Here is a 20,943-nt window from a genome sequence, read left to right on the forward strand (position 1 = left end):
GGTATGGGGGTGGGAAAAGGGCGCAGGCCGCATAAACCTTCCCACATGCGAACTGCGAATGCCATCAAGCACCCCCGACCTAAGGGGGGGCGTGAAACTGGAGGGGCCTGGTGTAATTCTCACCAAGGAATGGGAGGGATGCGGGGGCATCCATGGGAACGGGGGTAGGTTCGAACTTCCCCGGGTCACTGGCTAAAGTGACCCTGCTCAGTTCGGTCTCGAAGGGGGGAGAGATGTGACGAACTGGGCCTGTTCTCACTGTGGTCTGTGAATGCTGACAGGGGAGTGTGCTGGGATAGTCTGCATTGCAGGATGGGATCTGCCCGAGGGCGCATACCTGAGTGTGTAACATGAGAACCCAGGAAGGGGTTGAAGGGGAGGCGACTCCTTAGCCCGGGAAACTGAACAAAGGCTGTGGGAGGGGTCGCTGAAGGCAGAGTGCTGGAAGCAGGCAGGGAGAGAGGGCTGGGAGGCAGAGATGGCTCTGACCTCCCAAGGGGGGCTGGGACCCCCAGATGGACCTAACTGAGGGGGTCCCTGTTGTCTGTGCCTGCAAGACCTGTCTTGGACTGTATTCCTGTCATCCAAATAAACCTTCTGCTTTACTGGCTGGCTGAGAGTCATGGTGAATCGCAGGAAGCCGGGGGTGCAGGGCCCTGAGTCCCCCAATACTCCGTGACACCACGGCACCCCCAATCCACGGCAACCCCCATCCTCTTATCCCCTGACCCACGGAACCCCCCAGCCTGTTATCCCCCAACCCATGGCACCCCCAACCCACGTCAACCCCCAGCCTCTTATCCCCCGACCCACGGCACCCCCAACCCCCGGCAACCCCCATCCTCATATCCCCCGACCCACGGATCCCCCAGCTTGTTATCTCCCGACCCACAGCATCCCCGACCCACCTCATCCCCCACCCTCTAATCCCCCGACCCACGGCACCCCCCAGCCTCTTATCCCCTGACCCACGGCACCCCCAACCCACGTCAACCCCCACCCTCTTATCCCCCGACCCACAGAACCCCACAGCCTGTTATCCCCGAACCCATGGCACCCCTAACCCATGGCAATCCCCACCCTCTTATCCCCGACCCACGGAACCCCCCAGCCTCTTATGCCCCAACCCACGGCAACCCCCATCCTCTTATACCCAGACCCACGGCACCCCCAATCCATGTCAACCCCCATCCTCTTATCCCCTGACCCACGGCATCCCCAACCCACGGCAACCCCCATCCTCTTATCCCCTGACCCAAGGCACCCCCAACCCACATCAACCCCCACCCTCTTATCCCCCAACCCACGGAACCCCGCAGCCTGTTATCCCCGAACCCACGGCACCCCTAACCCACGGCAACCCCCATCCTCTTATCCCCCAACCCACGGAACCCCGCAGCCTGTTATCCCCGAACCCACGGCACCCCTAACCCATGGCAACCCCCACCTTGTTATCCCCCAACCCACAGCAACTCCCGACCCACAGCAACCCACAGCCTGTTATCCCCTGACCCACAGCACCCCTGACCCACAGAAACCCCCAGCCTGTTATCCCCTGACCCATGGCACCCCAACCCACAGCAACCCACAGCCTGTTATCCCCTGACCAACAGAAACCCCCACCCTGTTATTCCCTGACCCACGGCACCCCAACCCACAGCAACCCCCAGCCTGCTATCCCCGACCCACAGAAACCCCCAGCCTGTTATCCCCCAACCTACAGAACCCCAACCCACAGCACCTCCTGACCCACAGCAACTTCCACCCTGTTATCCCTGACTCACGGCACCCCCAACCCACAGCACTACACCCCACCAAGGCCCCCATGACTCACAGTACCCCATGCCCCAAGCACCCCCCAACTCACAGCACCCTCTAATCCACAGCATCCCACACCCCAGGCAGCCTAGGCCACCCCCCAAAAACCACAGCAACCCACACACCTGTGCACCCCCCAGCCCCTCCCCACTCACCTCCACTGACTCAGCCCCAGGCCCCCAATCCAGCTCCCGTCACCCCCATCCCCAGGCATTCCCCAAATTGCAAGTATCCTCCCCCAGCCCCCAGGAAGCTCTGCCCCCCCCCCTCTGCTCACGCCAGCACCGGGCTGCAAGTGGGGTGGGGGGGGCAGGGAGGGGCGCCAGGGCATACCAGGGTGCCTGGCCCCCCAGCTCTGATCTGGGAGCAGCCCAGGGTTGGTAACTCTTCTCCTTTCTCTTCTCGCCCCTAAGGGTGCTTGGGGTCCCCCCCCAAACCCCTCAGTCCAGCCAGCTGCTGGACCCTAGACCCCACCCCCCTCCCAGAGCCAGGGAGAGAACCCAGGAGTCCTGGCTCCCAGCCCCCCTGCTCTAACCACCAGCCCCCACTCCCCTCCCAGAGCCGGGGAGAGAACCCAGGAGTCCTGGCTCCCAGCCCCCCCACTCTAACCACTAGACCTCCCTCCCCCCCAGAGCCAGGGATGGAACCCAGGCCCAGGTGGGGTGTGTTTGTGGGGTGCAAGCCGGCGCAGGTCCATGGGAATTGGGGGTGTGCCCTATGATGCATGCAAGGGGCCACGTGTGTCCCATCTGGGGTGTGTGTAACACGTGTGTCCTACCCAGCCAGGGTGCAATGGGGGGGGGCTTCATTTCTAGCTCAGGACTGGCCCCAAGGTCCCCCCCCCCAACCAGCTCTGTTGGCAGGAGACCAGATTCCCCTACACTTCCAGTCCCATACTCCTGGGCTGGGTCCTTGTATACCCAGCAACCGAGCTCCTCCCCAGAGCCAGCCGCATCTCAGCCCCCATCAAGGAGTCCCGGTATAACCACAGTCCCTTCACCTTACCCCAGAGCCAGCCGCATCTCAGCCCCCGTCAAGGGGTCCTGGTGTAACCACGGTCCCTTCGCCCTACCCCAGAGCCAGCCGCATCGCAGCACCTGTTGAGGGGTCCCCATATACCCAGCCAGGTGTGGGGATCCCCATATACCCAGCTCCTGCGCCCCCACTCCAGAGCCAGCTGCATCTCAGCGCTGGGGGAGGGGTCCCCATATAACCAGGTCCCGCGCCCCACCCCAGAGCCAGCTGCGAGGGGTCCCCGTATACCCAGCCTCTGTGCCCTGCCCCAGAGCCAGGTTTCCCCGGGCGAACAGCGGGGAGGGGCCCAGAAGCCTGCATGAGCAGTGGATGCGGGTGGTTAGTGTGGGCGCCCTAGGCTGGTGGGGTGTGTCGGGGGATATGGGCGGGGGGGAGACACTGATCTGCTCGGAGTGGTGGTGGCGGCGGTTGCTGGGGGGGGCAGAGATGAAGTTTTGGGGGGGTGCCGGGGCAGGGTACGTACCTGGCTGACGCAGCTGGGGCATTACAGGGGCACTGGGCGAACCCTACAAGATGTATGAAATGGGGTGTTAATTGGGGGTCAAATATTGGAGCAGCCCGGGGTGAATACGAAGGGAGTCCTGAGCACCCCCTAACACCGTCCCCCAATACCCTAAACCCCCTGATGCTGAAACCCACCCCTCACCCCCTGCACCCCTCCTCCTGTCTCCCCCACCACTTCCTGCACCTCCCAACCCGTGCCACCCCCATTCCCTGCACTCCATCTCTTCCCCTCCCACCCGTGAGATGCCACAGCTCCAGCTCTGGGATAAGCGGGTGCCTCCAACCCCAGCTCCGCCCCCCCCCCAGGAGGAATATGGAGACCTGCCACCCCCCATGTGACTTGCCCTTGGTCCTGGCCTCCGGCCTTGTCTCCCTTTGGGGTCGGGATAATATTTTGAATGACTACTGCGTGTGCCTCAGTTTCCCCACATATGGTGGGGGTGGGGAGGGCAGAAGAGGCTGTTTGCTCGCTGCGCAGACTCAGGTGTGACCCACACCGGCTGGCGGGGGCCAGCCCCCCCCCCCCCCGCATGCCCAGGGAGGGACCCAGAAGACAATGGCCCTGCCCACTACCCCGCCTGTTGGCACCCAGCAGCTAACGCCCGTGGGCACCCCCTGGGCAGGGAGCTGGCCGGGGGGAGGTTGCTCCATGTGGGGCTGCTGGGGGGAGCTGGGGGCACTGGCACTAAGGGGTTGGGGGGGCTCTGTTCTTGGCGCTAACCCCTGCGCTCCCCCCCAGGCCGAGTCACACCCGAGCCTGGAGCTGGGGGGCCTGGCTCCCTCTGGGGGGGTCCCTCTGTGTCCGGGGCCCATCCCGGGGCACTCGCTGTGGGGGGCTCCCGGCCTGACCCTGGGGGGGGCTGCAGGCTCTGATGGGGGGGCCCGGTGAGAGCGACCCCCAGGGGCTGCAGGGCCCCCCTTGGGGTCTGGGCCAGTGCTCTCTGCTTCTATCACAATGGGGGGTTCCAGGCATCGTCCCTGGGGGTCCCCAACACCCCCCAACCCAGGGCAGGGACCCCTCGTATTCACCCACTAGGGGCTGGCCCCATATTTGCCTCAGAGATGGAGACGTGGCCGAGCAAAAGCAACAGGTAAAAAGCAATGGAGTGGGGGGATGGGGGGCTGCTCGGGATGTGTGGGGGGGAGTCACTGGCGAGGGGCGGGGCTTGTGAGATTCTGGCGGGCGGGGGGTGAGGTCTAGGGAACCAGGGGCAGGGCTTGCGAGAAGGGGGCGGAGCCCAGGCGCCGGGGGGGGTGAAGGGGGGCGTATGGAATGTAAGGGGCGGAGCCTATGGAATGTAAGGGGCGGGGCTTGGGAGCTGAGGGGCGGGGCCTGTGCAGTGTCCCAATTAAGGGGCGTGGCCTGGGAGCCGAGGGGCGTGGCCTGTGGAATGGCCCACCTAAGGGATGGAGCCTGGGGAAATCCCAGGCTGGGGAAGCACCAACCTCCCCACCCCCAGCCCAGAGCTCAGTTAAAGGGCCAGTGTCTCTCGCCACCCCCCCTTCCCCAACACTGGAAATTCTGCCCCCCAAGTGCAGCTGAGTGGCCGAGTTTTGGTAGGACCCACAGGAATGGGTCTGAGGGATGGCTGGGGGTTTGGGGCGGGGGGAATCAGCCAATCAGGAGGAAATGGGGAGGGGGGTATCAGGCGGGGGAGGGGATTGGGGCTGCATGGGGGGGATGGGCGGATCCTAGGAGACCCCATTCCCCTCCCACAGCCAGGACGGGACCCAGGAGTCCTGGTGGCCAGCTAGGCCTGGCTGTGTCTTTAGCCTCAGATGACGATGGGGAGGGGGCTTGTTCCTGGCTGGCTCAGACAGGGCTGGGGGTGTGTGGGGTGGGGAAGATGTGGCTGAGATGACGAAGGGGGGAGGGGGCCCAGCAAGGTGCAGCGGGATGGGGATGGGGGTGCAGGGCTGTGGTGGGGGGATGGGAGGGGGGTGCGGTGCAGGGGGGCACCACGTGGTCTGGGGGGCAGGGGGGTTACTCACCCTTTCCCAGCATGCCCTGCATTCTAGTGCTGGCTCCAGGAGGCGGCAGTGACATTGAGGCCATGCAGGCACCAGGGGGCGGCGTCCGTGGGCGGCAAGCGCAGCGCGGCTATGGGGGGGCCCGGGCGGAGGGGGGGGCACGGGCGGAGATGTGGGGGGGGGAGATAAACAGACAGAGACGCCACGTGAGGAGGAGGTGCTGATGGGGGAGGGGAAGGGACCCGCCGCCCAACGTGCCCCCCCCCCCAACGCCTCTGCTGGGTACGTCGTCCTCGCCGGGCCCCCCTGGTTCCCCTCGCTGCACCTTCCCACCACTGCACCCCCACTGCAACCCCCACTTCATCACCCCCCACTGCACCTTCCCCCTGTTGCAACCCCCACTGCACCTTCCCCCACTGCAACCCCGCTGCACCTTCCCCCCACTGCACTCCCACTGCACCTTCCCCCGAACCATCCTCACTGCTCCCCACTGCACCCCACTCAGGGCCAGCTCTGGCTTTTTTGCCGCCCCAGGCAAAAAAGCCTCCTGCCGCCCCCCGCCCCCGGCGGGGAGCGCGGCAGGGGAGGGCGCCGAGCCCGGCCGCTGGCCCGCTCTCCCTGACCGGCCGGAGCGCTGGGGGGAGTGCGGAGAACCTGGCCGGGGCTCCGCTCTCCACGACTGGCCGGAGCGCCGCGGGGAGGGCGGTGAGCCCAGTCACGGCCCCGCTCTTGGGCCGGAGCACCGCACCGCCCCCCTCCAGGTGCCGCCCCAAGCACATGCTTGGTGGGCTGGTGCCTGGAGCCGGCCCTGACCCCACTGCACCTTCCCCCCCCCACTGCACCCCTGCTGCAACCCCCACTGCACCTTCCCCCATTGCAGCCCCATTGCAGCTTCCCACCACTGCATCCTCACTGCACCTTCCCACCACTGCACCCCCACTTCATCAGCCCCCACTGCACCTTCCCCTGCTGCACCCCCACTGCACTTCCCTGCTGCACCCCCACTGCACTATCCCCCACTGCCCTCCCGCTTCACTTTCCCTTGAACCATCCTCACTGTACCCCACTGCACCTTCCCCCGAATCATCCCCACTTCACCTTTCCCCCCACTGCACCCCTCACTGCATTGCCCACTGGACCTTTCTCCCACTGCACCCCCCTGCACCTTCCCCCGAACCATCCTCACTGCATCTTCCCCATGCTACACCCCCAGTGCACCTTCCTCGCACTGCAACCCCAGTGCACCTTCCCTAAACCATCCACACTTCACCTTCCCCCAAATCATCCTCACTGCACCATCCCCCCACAGCACCATCACTCACTGCACTTACCTCCGATGGCACCGTCTCCTACTGCACCCCACCATCCTCACTGCACCATCCCCCACTGCATCCCCTCCTTCACCCTCACTGCACTTTCCCCCCACTGCACCCCAGCACCATCCTCACTGCGCCTTCCCTCCACTACACCATCTCCTACTGCACCCCCCAAGGCTCTCCCCATTGCATCATCCCCCACTGCACCATTCCTCCACCCCACCCCACACTGCACCACCACCTTCTGCACCCCCCCCATGGCTTCCCCACTGCCCCTTCCTCCCACTGTACCTCCTACTACACCCCCATCACCCCCCACTGCACCATTGCCCACTGCAACTCCACTGCACACAGCCCTGGTGCACCCCCCACTGCATTCCGCACTGCATCCATCCCTTGTTGCCCCCCCCCCAGTGCCTGCCCCATCCGACGACTCACCTGCTCCTCAGTGCCTAGAGGGGGGAGGATGTGAGGGGGAGGAGTTCGGTGGATTTATTGACCGGGTGGCCTCTGAGCCCCCCATTAGCCCTGGACCCCCTCTTAGAGGTGGGGTTGGAAGGGGCCTGACCCTCGAGTGGGGTTCAAATGCCCCACTACCCTAAGCCCTTGTCTGGAGGGAGGGGCCTGGACTCCCATCTTCCTCAGCCCCCCCTCCTCCTGGTCAGGGCTGTCACCCCCTATCTGGGCCCACCCCATGGTCTGCCCCCCTCCAGCAGGCCCCAGCAGCTGCTCCTAAGGGGCTGTGGTGGGGGGAGGGCATTAGAGCCCAGTGTGAATCCTGGGGGAGCAGTCCTTGCTGCCTGCTCAGAGGAAGGGGGGTGTCTTCATGTCGGGGGGGCTGATGAGAGGATGTGGGGGGGTCTCTGTGCTATGGGGAGGGAGTGGGTCAAGATGCAGGGGCTGTCCTTGCCATGGGCTGGGGGGCTGGGGTGGGTCTCAGTGTGGGGGAGGGGGTGGGGGGGTCCCATTGGATGGGGGAGGGCAGTGCCCATGCTGGTGGGGTGTAGGTGGGAGGTTGTCAAGGGACAGTTGGGGTTATTGGGTGTGACCTTCGGTACCCCAAAGCAACCCCCTGCCCCACCCCCATATTCCTGCCGGCGCCAGCTCCCGGGGCCAGATGCTTGATTCAAAGCCGCCCGGGTTTACACAGCTCAGCTGGTGGGTTGGGTTTAGTGCGGAGGGGGACCCGGACGCTCCCTGAACATGGCTCTGTCGGCGGGTCACCAGTCTGGCCTGGGGGGTTGGGGAATTGACGGGGGCGGCCGGTACCGCTCCGGGGCCCCAGGCTGCGGGGCTGGGGAGAAGCCTTCGGGGAAGTGCAGCTGGGGGTGGAGGTCGGCAGCTTGTCACAGGAGCTCGGGGGAAGTCGGTCCCAAGGGGGTTGAAGGGGGTGGGGGAGCAGAGGTCAGCGGGGTGGTGAGAGGGGCAGGGGGTCACTGGGACGGTGGGTTTGTGCAGGGGGTTGAGCTGGGGGTGGTCAGGTGGGGGGGCTGCACACGGGGTGCGGAGGGGGCTGCAGGAGGCTGGGGGGGGCTCCACAGGGGGCTGTTGGGAGCCATTGGGGGCCAGGCTGCATTGGGGGCTGGCGGGGGGGTGCAGGTCGGGAAGGGGGCTGCATTGGGGGCTGGGCGGGGGGGCTGCAGGTCAGGTGGGGAGCTGCATAGAGGGCTGTTGGGGGCTAGGCTGGGGGGCTGCAGGTCGGGCGGGGGCTGCACTGGGGGCTGGGCGGGGGGTGCAGGTCGGGCAGGGGGGCTGCATTGGGGACTGGGCGGGGGGGCTGCAGGTCGGGCAGGGGGCTGTTGGGGGCTGGGCGGGGGGGCTGCAGGTCGGGGGGGCTGCAGAGGGGGCTGCAGATTGGGTGGGGGGCTGCAGAGGGGGCTGGTGGGGGCCGGGCGGGGGAGCTGCAGGTTGGGCGGGGGGCTGCAGAGGGGGCCCTTGGGGGGTCACCTTTGCGGATGTTGCCGTCGGGCGCCGGCCCGAACTCGCCGGGCGTCAGGAGGAAGCAGGCGCGGTCACGGCTGTAGCGTTCGTGGGCCGCGGGGGTGACGGGCGACTTCTCCTCGGGGGACAGGGCCTGGTCGATGGTGGGACAGTCCTCGTTGGCCAGCGCCGCCTTCGCCGCGTCGCCGTTCTGCTTGGAGTCTGCCAGTGACACAGCCCGGGTCAGGGGAGCCGAGACCCCTCCCCGGGGGAGAACCCAGGAGTCCTGCCTCCCAGCCCCCCTGCTCCCCTCCCAGGGCCAGGGAGAGAACCCAGGAGTCCGGGCTCCCAGTCTCCCCTGCTCTAATCACTAGACCCCACTCCCCTCCCAGGGCCAGGAAGAGAAATGGGCCCCCATCCCTCAGGATTGTTACCCGGGTAACGCAGGGTGGGTTGGTTACCTGGGTTACGGGGGGTAACCGGGCATCAGGCAGTGGGATGGGTGCCTAGGTGATGGCCGGGGGGGGAGGGGTGTCTGGTGCCCAGGTGGAGGGCTCCCGCTCTTTGCTCTGTGCCCCCCACCCCATCTCCTTCAAATGGCCCGTCCAGCCTGGGGGCAGCAGGATCAACCTGCCCCCCCGCCTGTCGCTGTGTGAATTCACAGCAGTGAGCAGCCAAAGGGCGGAGGGGGGGGGGGGCCAGCCTCACATGCCCAGAGCCCCCCCTCCCCCAGTGATGCCCTCCCCCTGAGCACCCCAAAGAAGACTCCACCCCCCCCCCGGAAGTTTTCATGTACCTGCTCTGCCTGGGTCCAAGATTGTCCTCCCCTCCCAGAGAATGAACCCAGGCGTCCTGGCTCCCCCGCTCCCCTCCGACTTCAGCCCCATTCCTCTCCCAGAGCCTGGGAATGAACCCAGGAGTCCTGGCTCCCAGCCCCGCACCCGGGGCCCAGCGGCAGGGGGGGGTCGCTGTATGTGACCAGCCCATGCGGCACCATCTGCTCTTGTCCCCGCTCCCCCTCAAGTCCTCCGCGGCCCATATGCTCCTGCCCCAGAGCATTGTGGGAACGGGCTGCTGCGGGGGTGAGAGCCGAGCCCCGGCCCCCCCAGCACTGACAACCCCCCATCCCCGCATCCACAACAGAAAACACGCGACACATTCCCTGTGCACCCCCATCGCCGTGCACACCCGGCACAGCGCACACCCCTGTGCACAACCGGCACAGCGCACACCCCTGTGCACAACCGGCACAGCGCACACCCGGCACAGCGCACACCCCTGTGCACAACCGGCACAGCGCACACCCGGTACAGCGCACACCCCTGTGCACAACCGGCACAGCGCACACCCGGCACAGCGCACACCCCTGTGCACACCCGGCACAGCGCACACCCGGCACAGCGCACACCCCTGTGCACAACCGGCACAGCGCACACCCGGCACAGCGCACACCCGGCACAGCGCACACCCTCATGCACAACCGGCACAGCGCACACCCGGCACAGCGTACACCCGGCACAGCGCACACCCCTGTGCACACCCGGCACAGCGCACACCCCTGTGCACACCCAGCACAGCGCACACCCCTGTGCACAGCCGCCTGCTAGCCCAGCCTTTCCCTCCCCAGTCCTGTTGGTGCCCCTCACTCCTGACCCACCCTAGGGGGGGCCCTGGATTCACTCTATGTGGGGGGAGGGGCCGAGCTCCACTGAGGTCTGGGCTGTGGGGAGGGACTGAGGAGGGATCCAAGCTGTCCAAGGGGAGCTGGGGGAAGACGCTGTGCTATCATGGGCAGTGGGGGTGGGGGGTGACTGGGGAGGGGCTGGTGCCCCCTGGCTGCGATCGGGATGGGGCCGGGGGGGGCATAACAAAGTGGGAATTGAACCCTACGCGTGCCTCAGTTTCCCCAGCATGCGCAGGGTTCGCTGCGGGTGGAAGGGGCGGCCGGTGCTGGGGCTGTGAGCTGGCTCAGGGCACTGGAGAAGACGAGGGCAGATCCAGTCACCCCGGACGTGGACCCCTCGAAACCAACCTCCCGAAGGAGATAGGGGGCTGAACCGCATCTCCCCAGCTCAGGCAGAAAGGACTGGGGCAGGGATTCCGTGGGGCTGGGGTGCGGTGTGGGGGTGGGATCCAGTGGGGCTGGGATCACCATGGGGCAGCTGTGGTGTGGGGATGGGATCCCATGGGGCAGTGTGTGGTGTGGCGCTGGGATCCTGTGGGGCTGGGATCACCATGGGGCAGCTGTGGTGTGGGGATGGGATCCCGTGGGGCAGGGTGTGGGGCTGGCATCGCCGTGGGGCAGGGCACGGGGCTGGGATCCCCGCGGGACAGGGTGTGGGGCTGGCATCGCTGTGGGGCAGGGCACAGGGCTGGGATCCTCGCGGGACAGGGTGTGGGGCTGACATCGTTGTGGGGCAGGGCAGGGCTGGGATCCCCATGGGGCAGGGCGCGGGGCAGGGCATGGGGCTGGAATCCCCGCGGGGCAGGGCACGGGGCTGGGGTTCCCGCGGGGCAGGGTGCAGGGCAGGGTATGGAGCTGGGATCCCCGCGGGGCAGGGCACGGGGCTGGGATCCCCATGGGGCAGGGCACGGGGCTGGGGTTCCCGCGGGGCAGAGCACGGGGCTGGGCATGGGGCTGGGATCCCCATGGGGCAGGGTGCGGGGCAGGGTATGGGGCTGGGATTCCCGCAGGGCAGGGCACGGGGCTGGGATCCCCATGGGGCAGGGCACGGGGCTGGGGTTCCCGCAGGGCAGGGCACGGGGCTGGGGTTCCCATGGGGCTGGGATCCCCATGTGGCAGGGCACGGGGCAGGGATCCCCGCGGGGCAGGGCGTGGGGCAGGGCATGGGGCTGGGCACGGGGCTGGGATCCCCACGGGGATCGGCACGGGGCTGGGGTTCCCGCGGGGCAGGGCACGGGGCAGGGCACAGGGCTGGGATCCCCACGGGGATCGGCACGGGGCTGGGGTTCCCGCGGGGCAGGGCACGGGGCAGGGCACGGGGCTGGGATCCCCATGGGGCAGGACGCGGGGCAGGGCGTGGGGCTGGGATCCCCGCGGGGCAGGGTGCGGGGAAGGGCACGGGGCTGGGATCCCCATTGGGCAGGGTGTGGGGCAGGGCGCGGGGCTGGGGTTCCCGCGGGGCAGGGCGCAGGGCAGGGCACGGGACTGGGATCCCCGTGGGGCAGGGCACGGGGCGGGGCAGGGCACGGGGCTGGGATCCCCGTGGGGCAGGGAGTGAGGCGGGGCACGGGGCTGGGATCCCCCGTGGGGCAGGGCGCGGGGCAGGGCACGGGGCTGGGATCCCTGTGGGGCAGGGCGCGGGGCAGGGCACGGGGCTGCGATCCCCGTGGGGCAGGGCGCGGGGCAGGGCACGGGGCTGCGATCCCCGTGGGGCAGGGTGCGGGGCTGGGGTTCCCGCGGGGCAGGGCACGGGGCTGGGCACAGGGCTGGGGTTCCCGTGGGGCAGGGCATGGGATCCCCATGGGGCAGGGCGTGGGGCAGGGCACGGGGCTGGGATCCCCCCAGGGCAGGGCGTGGGGCAGGGCATGGGGCTGGGGTTCCTGCGGGGCAGGGCGCAGGGCTGGGATCCCTGTGGGGCAGAGCATGGGGCAGGGCACGGGGCTGGCGTCGCCATGGGGCAGGCCACGGGGCCCCCTACCTGCCCGGTTGATCTCGATGATCTCCTCCTGGGCCAGGGGGCAGGCGTCGGCCGTGGGGGGGCCGGGCCGGGGGCCGGGGGCTCCCTCGGGCTTGCAGTAGTTGGGCGAGCCGGGCTGGGGCGCTCGGGGGATGTGTCTGTTCTTCTTCTTGGGCAGCTTCTGCTTGGCCATGGCCAGGGAGTAGTACATGCCGAAGTTGTTGACGATGACGGGCACGGGCATGGCGATGGTCAGCACCCCGGCCAGGGCGCACAGCGCCCCCACCAGCATGCCCGACCAGGTCATGGGGTACATGTCTCCGTAGCCCAGCGTGGTCATGGTCACCACGGCCCACCAGAACCCGATGGGGATGTTCTTGAAGACGGTGTGCTTGCTGCCCGTGATGTCGTCCGGGTCGGCCCCGATGCGCTCGGCGTAGTAGATCATGGTGGCGAAGATCAAGACGCCCAAGGCCAGGAAGATGATGAGGAGCAAGAATTCGTTGGTGCTGGCGCGGAGCGTGTGGCCCAGCACCCGCAGCCCCACGAAGTGCCGGGTCAGCTTGAAGATCCGCAGGATCCGCACGAAACGCACCACGCGCAGGAAGCCCAGCACGTCCTTGGCCGCCTTGGAGGAGAGGCCCCGCAGGCCCACCTCCAGGTAGAAGGGCAGGATGGCCACAAAATCGATGATGTTGAGGCTACTCTTGACGAACTCCAGCTTGTCCGGGCAGAAGCAGACGCGCATGAGGAACTCGAAGGTGAACCAGATCACGCAGGCCCCCTCCACGTAGGTGAGGAACGGCTCCGTCTCCACCTCCACCGCCACCTGGGTGGCTGTCCCGTTGGCCACCGCCACCGTCTCCGTCTTGTTGATGATGCAGTTGAAGGCCTCGTGCGTCTCCAGGCAGAAGGTGGTGATGGAGAGGAGGATGAAGAAGAGGGAGGCGAAGGCCACGTACTGGAGAGGGGGTGGGGGAGGGGCAAGGGGCGGACAGAGAGGGGTGGGGATGGGGGGCAAACACAGAGGATGGTTAGTCGCCCCGTTCTAGAAATCTAAAAAAAAAACAAAAAAAACCCCCACCTCCTGGAGAGGGGAGACCCCCCCAGCAAGACTGGGATCCCCCCCTTGTCCCCCTGAGCCAGCCAGTCCCTGCCCTGGGGCAGGATGGGAGCCGGCGCCCCCTAGAGGGGACAGGCCCCATGTCCCATTCCCCGCCCCCCTGAGCCAGGCAGTCCCTGCCCTGGGGCCGGATGGGAACCGGCGCCCCCCAGAGGGAAAGAACCCAGGAATCCTGGACTCGTCCCCCCATCCTTTCCAGTGGCTCCATTTAGACCCAGAGGTCACCCTGGGCAGAGGGATCTCGGCAGTGGGAGCATTCGCACATTGGGGGGGGGGGGATGAGGGGGTTTGTGGGGAAACATGGAGCCCCCCCAGAATTCCAGTGGGAGGGGGCAACTCTCAGCCCCCTCCTCCCCCCCAGCGAATGAGCACCAATATCTCTGCTTAAGACAGGGGAGACACCGAACAGCGGGGGAGAGAACCCAGGCGTCCTGGCTCCCAGCTCTGTTCATTGGGGAGATTATCAGAATCCAACGGGGCGGGGGGGAGTCACCGGCTCCGCGGCTGCTCCCCCCCGGAAGTAAGACGAGACCGGGGTTCGCGGGTGGGGTTCGCACGGGGCGGGGGAGACACGGGGGGACACACGGGGGGGGGCTGCGGGGCCGGGGGACACACGGGGGGACACACGGGGGGGGGGCTGCGGGGCCGGGGGACACACGGGGGGGCTGCGGTGAACGGATTGTGCCGAGTTTGCGGGATTCGCTGCTGCAGCGCTGCGGGGCCGGTCCAGCGCCCCCTGGTGGGGGACCAGATCCTCTCCCCCCCCCCCCCCCGCTATGGGTCAGGGCGGCCTTGCTGCGGGGCCGGGGCCGGGGCCGGGGCCGGGGCGGGGGGGGGCACGTCTATAAATAAACCCAACAGCCCGAGAGCCCCGGCCCCCAGCAGGACGGGGGGAGGGGTATCACGCTGCCCCACGGGGGAGTTTATCTGGGTGGATCTTAAAGAGCCCCCCCACTGCGCCCCGTCCCAGCCCCCCACTGCTCCCCAGTCCCCCAATCCCCCCACTGCGCTCCGTCCCAGCCCCCCACTGCTCCCCAGTCCCCCAATCCCCCCACTGCGCCCCGTCCCAGCCCCCCACTGCTCCCCAGCCCCCTAATCCCCCCTCTGCGCCCCGTCCCAGCCCCCCACTGCTCCCCAGTCCCCCAATCCCCCCACTGTGCTCCGTCCCAGCCCCCCACTGCTCCCCAGCCCCCTAATCCCCCCTCTGCGCCCCGTCCCAGCCCCCCACTGCTCCCCAGTCCCCCAATCCCCCCACTTCGCTCCGTCCCAGCCCCCCACTGCTCCCCAGTCCCCCAATCCCCCCACTGCGCCCCGTCCCAGCCCCCCACTGCTCCCCAGCCCCCTAATCCCCCCTCTGCGCCCCGTCCCAGCCCCCCACTGCTCCCCAGCCCCCTAATCCCCCCTCTGCGCCCCGTCCCAGCCCCCCACTGCTCCCCAGCCCCCTAATCCCCCCTCTGCGCCCCGTCCCAGCCCCCCCTGCTCCCCAGTCCCCCAATCTCCCACTGCACCCCATCCCAGCCCCCCACTGCTCCCCAGTCCCCCACTGCTCCCCAGTCCTCCCAGCCCCCCACTGCTCCCCCTCACCCCTCACCCCCCACTGCTCCCCCTCACAGTCCCCACTGCTCTACAGCCCCCCAAGCCACCCACTGCACCCCATCCCAGCCCCCCTGCTCCCCAGTCCCCCACTGTGCCCTGTCCCAGCCCCCCTGCTCCCCAGCCCCCAATCCCCCCACTGCACCCCGTCCCAGCCCCCCACTGCTCCCCAGTCTTCCAATCCCCCCACTGCACCCCGTCCCAGCCCCCCTGCTCCCCAATCCCCCCACTGCGCCCCGTCCCAGCCCCCCTGCTCCCCAGTCCCCCACTGTGCCCCGTCCCAGCCCCCCTGCTCCCCAATCCCGCCACTGCACCCCGTCCCAGCCCCCCTGCTCCCCAGTCCCCAATCCCCCAGCATCCCTGACCCCCGCACTGCGCCTCGTCCCAGCCTCCAGTCCGTCCACTGTACCTTGTCCCGACTCCCCCCTGCACCGCTCCCCCCCCCCCCCGCAGTCTTCTTCCATTGCAAGGCAGGCTGTGGCCAGTGTGTGTGTGTGTGTGTGTGCGCGCATGCGCACAACTGTGTGTTCCCGTGCATGTGTGTGTGTGTCCATTGCTGTGTGTCTGTGTTCACTGTTGTGTGTGTGTCTGTGTGCGTGTGTGTGTCCGTGTCTATCCGTGTGTATGTGTGTGTCTATCCGTGGGTATCTGTGTCTATCCATGTGTGTCCGTGTGTGTGTCTGTGTCCGTATGTGTCCATATCTGTCCGTATGCATCCATGTGTGTCCATGTGTGCATGTCTGTATGTGTCCATCTCGGTCCGTGTACGTCCGTGTCTGTGTGCGTCCGTGTGCACCTACACACCTGTACAGGCTGGTACATTCCCTACACTCCTGCTCCAAGCCCAGCCCCCTCGGTGAGGCTGGACGGTTTGTTTCCGAGCTCTGGAGGGTCATATGCCCGCTCGGCCCCCCAGGGCAGACGGGTCGGGAACATGGCCCTAGACGCTGGCACATTCCCTCCCGGGGCCCCGCGCTGCCGACGTGGATCTGCCCCGGACCTGCCAGCTCCACCTGCCCCACAGATACCCCCAGGGTGCTGGGCTGTCAGCCCTGACCACCGGCTGCGTGGGCCCGGCCTCAGCGAGGAGGCTGGCGCCGCGGGCGAGGGCGGCTGGTGCGGCCAAGCTCCCCGCTAGCAGATGTACCCCCACCGGTCCATTGGCACACGTTGCCAGGGCCCGCCGGGCAGGGGACGGTTCTGCACCTATGGGTTCAGCCAGAGCGCGGCGTGATTCACAGACAGGCGGGTTTCACTGCTCAGTTGACATGTTATCCACCCGTCCGTCTACCTGTCCACCTGTCCGTCTACCTGCCCGTCCATCCATCCACCCGCCCCTCTACCCATCCATCCATCCATCCCACTACCCGTCCATCCATCCACCCGTCTGTCCGTCCATCCGCCCCTTTACCCATCCATCCATCCACCCCACCACCCGTCCATCCATCCACCCGTCTGTCCGTCCATCCATACATGCTCCTATTCATCCAACCGTCCACCCGCCCCATTACCTACCCATCCGCCCTTCTACACGTCCCTCCGTCCATCCATCCATCCTTCTACCCATCCATCCATCCATCCATAAGCTACCCATCCATCCACCCACCTGCCCTGCTACTCATCCACCCTTCTACCCTTTTACCCATCCCTCCATCCACCTGCCTGGCTACCTGTTCATCCATCCATCCACCTTTCTACCCATCCATCCCTCCACCTGTCCGGCAACCCATCCATCCATCCATCCATCCATCCACCCTTCCTTCCTTCCTTCCATCCATCCATCCAATCCACTACCCGTCCAGCCATCCGTCTACCTGCCCGGCAACCCATCCATCCATCCATCCACCCCACTACCCGTCCACCCGTCCATCCACCCACCCCTCTACCTGTCCATCCGTCCACCCGCCCTTCTAGCCGTTCATCCGTCCACGTGCCCCCCTACCCATCCATCCATCTACCCATGCATCCATCCAATATGTCCACCCTCCCTGCTACCATCCATCCATCCACTCGCCCCTCTACCCATCCATCCATCCACTCATCTACCTGTCCATCCATCCACCCTTCTGCCTGTCCCTCCGTCCACCTGCCTCGCTACCCGTCCCTCTGTCCACCCGCCTCGCTACCCGTCCCTCTGTCCACCCACTCTGCTACCCGTCCCTCCGTCCACCCACTCTGCTACCCGTCCCTCCGTCCACCTGCCTCGCTACCTGTCCCTCCGTCCCTCTAGCCGTCCCTCCGTCCACCCACCCCTCTGCCCATCCATTTGTCCACTTGCCCAGCTATCTGTCCATCCATCCACCTGCCCCTCTACCCGTCCACCCCTCTATCCCTCCAGCCGCACCTCTGCCCTTCCCCCCATTCATCTGTCCATCTGCCTCTCAATCTGTCCCTCCCTCCATCCGTCCATCTGCCCCTCCCCCTCCCCATCCCTCCTGGCCCTTGGACCAAGTTACTAGAGGAGAGGGGCCCAGTGGGGAGTCCCGCATTCCCCCCTCCCCGGGTCCCCCCTCCCAGCAGCAGCTGACAGGCCGGGAACGGGGGTCACCCTGTGCATCTGGCAGAACCGGCTGCACTAGGGCACCGCTGGGGGGAGGGGGGGCTGAGGTGCATCCCGGGGGGGGGGACCATGGCAAGCTGGGCTGGATGCAGACTGCAGTGCGGTCCCCCCCCCCCGACCCGCTGCCTCTGCAGAGCCAGCGCCAGCCGCTGTCCTCAAAGTCATCCTGAGCTGGGGGGGGAACAGGGCTGGGGAGGGTGCAGGGGGGGCTGGGACAGGGCTGCGGGGGAGGGTACAGGGGGCCTGGCACAGGGCTGTGCTGGGGGTGCAGGGGGGGCTGGCACAGGGCTGTGGGGGGTCTAGGGGGTGGGATAGGGCTGTGCTGGGGGTACAGGGGAGCTGGGAAAGGGCTGTGGGGGAGGGTACAGGGGGGCTGGCACAGGGCTGTGCGGGGGGCATGGGGGGACTGGGACAGGGCAGTGCAGGGGGTGCAGGGGCAGGGCTGCGGGGGAGGGTACAGGGGGGCTGGCACAGGGCTGTGGGGGGTACAGGGGGTGGGACAGGGCTGTGCTGGGGGTGCAGGGGGGTGGGAGACGGCTGCACTGGGAGGTACGGGGGGCTGGGACAGGGCAGTGCTGGGGGTGCAGGGGGGGGCTGGGTCAGGGCTGTGAGGGGTCCAGGGGGTGGGAAAGGGCTGTGCGGGGGGCATGGGGGGACTGGGACAGGGCAGTGCAGGGGGGGCTGGGACAGGGCTGCGGGGGAGGGTACAGGGGGGCTGGCACAGGGCTGTGCTGGGATTACAGGGGGGGCTGGGACAGGGCTGTGCTGGGGGTGCAGGGGGGGCTGGGTCAGGGCTGTGAGGGGTCCAGGGGGTGGGATAGGGCTGTGCTGGGGGTACAGGGGGGCTGGCACAGGGCTGTGCGGGGGGCATGGGGGGACTGGGACAGGGCAGTGCAGGGGGGGCTGGGACAAGGCTGCGGGGGAGGGTACAGGGGGGCTGGCACAGGGCTGTGCTGGGATTACAGGGGGGGCTGGGACAGGGCTGTGCTGGGGGTGCAGGGACAGGGCTGTGCTGTGCTGGGGGTGCAGGGGGGTGGGACCCGGTTGCAGGGGAACCTGGGGCAGCTGCATGGGGACGGGCGCAGGCTGCAGGGGGCTAGGGCGACGGGGGAAGGGGGAAGGAGGGGGAGGATGGGCCGTAAGCTGAGTGTCTCCCCCCCAGGGGTCGGGCTGGGCAGGTCGCCCCCTGCTGGGGGTCGGGTCCCCCCATGAAGATCCCAGACCCTCACCCCAGGTATTAACCTAGGAGCCCCCCCCACGCCCCTGCCTGCTGCCAGTCGCACAGTCAGTCCCTTCCACGTGTGCTCTCGCACACTCACTTTATTTCCTTTTTGCACACGCACCCTCTGGTGCCCCCTGTTCTTTGCCAGCCCCCCACCTTCTCTTACACACCCACCTCTCTCCCGCCTCACACACACCCAGCCCCTTGCACACTCACACTCCACATCGCCCGCACAGGCACATCACTTGCACACTCATCTGTGCACACTTGAAAGAACCCTTGCATGCACCGCATTGCACACGCACGCTGACCTTGACACACACACTTAGATGCTCACACAGACACTTGCACCATTCCCTCACATTCACAGTAGCTTTGGTACACACATAGCTGCATGCTCACATTGACCTTTGCACTATTCCCCTGCACACTCATATTGATTTTGGTACACACACATTTGCACGGTCACACTGACCCTTGCGTTATCCCTCGCACCCTTACATTGCCCCGGTGCACATCCTTGCACACTAACACTGACCATTGCACTATTCCCTCATACACTCTCATTGACCCTGGCATGTCTACCCTTGCACTCTTACGCTGACACTTGCATTACCCTTTTGCACACTCAAAATGACCCTTCCACTATCCCCTCACACACTCATACTGGCCATGACACACATACCTTTGCACACTCAAACTGTCACTTGCAGTATTCCCTTGTGCACTCATTTTGGTTATGGTACACATGCCCTTGCACACTCATGTTGACCTTTGCACTATTTCCTCATGCACCCACATTGACTGTGGCACGCATACCCTCGCACACTCACACTGGCCCTTGCACTATTCGTGTGCACATCTACTATGCTCCCGGTGCCCTTTGCCCAATCCTCCTGCACCCTCCCTCTGACCCCGACCCCATCGCCATGACAACTCAAGCTCTCCTTTGCGCCCCCATCCAAGCAGGGCACCGACCCCTTGCACGGGCAGACCGCGACCTCAGCCCACGCGCCCCAGCCCCGCTCGCATGCGCGCTTCCCCCCCGCTTACCCTGGCCATCTTGGAGGAGTACGGGTCCTCAAAGAGCGCCCAGACCTTGGGCTGCCAGCGGTGCCACCAGCCGGCCTGGCGCCTGTCCTCCTGCAGGCAGAGCCGCTTGAGGTCGCCGGCGGCGTCCTCCTCGTCCTGGGCCTCGGGGGCCTCGAAGCTGTCGAGCGCCTCCTCGGCGTCGCGGTGCTGCCGGTAGTTCATCCAGCAGCAGGCCTCCACGTCGGTCTCGTCGATGCCCCAGAAGGCCAGCTCCTCCTCGAAGAGCGGGCCGCAGACGTCGGCCGGGCAGTGCAGCTTGCCGGTGCGGTAGTAGTTGAGGACGTAGGCGAAGACCTGCGGGTGGCGGTCGAAGAAGAACTCGTCGGCGGCCGGGTCGTAGTCGAAGTTGCTGCAGGCGTCGGGCTCGGTGAGCCAGGCCAGGCGGGTGCCGGGCAGGGTCTGCAGGGTGCTGCGGTAGGTCTCGTGCCGCACCCCCCCTACGTTAATCACGATCTTCTCGCTTTCCTCGTGCCGGCCCATGTCCCCCCTGGCGCATGACTTGGCTGGCGCCTGGCTGCCCGGCTTGCGCCCGCGGAAGGAGGAGACGCACACTGAGCTGAGCATTGGGGGGGGCGGGCACGGCGCGCCCCCCGGCACGCGGCGGGGGGAGGGGAGGGGGCGGTCAAATCAGGGCGCTCCGCGGGGGAGGCGTCATCGCAGGCCCGCCTCCGCTGGCCCCGGCGGGGGGGTGGAGGACCAAGGTGTGGGGGGGTCGGGATCCCGGACTGGGGGGGGGTGCTGGAGTTTGGAGAGAGGCAGAGAAGCCGACAGGCAGCAGGCGCTGAGAGAGAAAGAGAGAGAGAGAGAGAGAGACAAGTGGAGCAAGGTTAGTGCGGGCTCCGTCCCTCTGTCCCTCCAGCCCTCCGACGAGCCTTTCCCATTCCCTCCTTCCCTCCAGCCCTTCTTCCCTCCAGCCCTCCGCTGAGCCTCCGTCCCTCCATCCCTCCATCCCTGTCCCTTCCGTCCCTTCAGCCCTCTGACGAGCCTTTCCCATTCCCTCCTTCCCTCTGTCCCTCCAGCCCTGTCCCTTCCGTCCCTTCAGCCCTCCGATGAGCCTTTCCCATTCCCTCCATCCCTCCAACCCTCTGCCAAGCCTTTCCCATTCCCTCCATCCCTGTCCCTTCCGTCCCTTCAGCCCTCCGATGAGC

At 67.1% G+C, this 20,943-nt stretch overlaps 1 protein-coding gene across 1 annotated transcript; it reads right to left on the reverse strand.

Moving 5' to 3' along the window:
- Positions 1-5,372: 5,372 nt before the first annotated feature.
- KCNC3 (potassium voltage-gated channel subfamily C member 3) lies at positions 5,373-20,359 on the reverse strand. Its single transcript, XM_054015008.1, has 4 exons — positions 19,757-20,359; positions 12,227-13,166; positions 8,592-8,786; positions 5,373-5,458 (listed from the first exon to the last, which is right to left on the reverse strand). The coding sequence occupies exons 1-4, from the start codon at positions 20,357-20,359 to the stop codon at positions 5,373-5,375; spliced, it is 1,824 nt and encodes a 607-aa protein (XP_053870983.1).
- Between the last annotated feature and the right edge of the window lie 584 nt (positions 20,360-20,943).

Source organism: Malaclemys terrapin, assembly GCF_027887155.1.
Source record: "Malaclemys terrapin pileata isolate rMalTer1 chromosome 20 unlocalized genomic scaffold, rMalTer1.hap1 SUPER_20_unloc_2, whole genome shotgun sequence".
In the NCBI taxonomy this organism is placed as follows: Eukaryota; Metazoa; Chordata; order Testudines; family Emydidae; genus Malaclemys; species Malaclemys terrapin.

What these genes read in the sequence shown, in the direction of transcription:
- KCNC3 (XM_054015008.1), bottom strand. Translation starts at nt 20,359, where the DNA reads ATGCTCAGCTCAGTGTGCGTCTCCTCCTTCCGCGGGCGCAAGCCGGGC. An exon ending in CATCGAGATCAACCGGGCAG is followed by an intron (nt 8,787 to 12,226) that starts GTAGGGGGCCCC and finishes TGTCACTGGCAG; the next exon opens with ACTCCAAGCAGAACGGCGAC. An exon ending in CGACGGCAACATCCGCAAAG is followed by an intron (nt 5,459 to 8,591) that starts GTGACCCCCCAA and finishes GCCCCCCCATAG; the next exon opens with CCGCGCTGCGCTTGCCGCCC.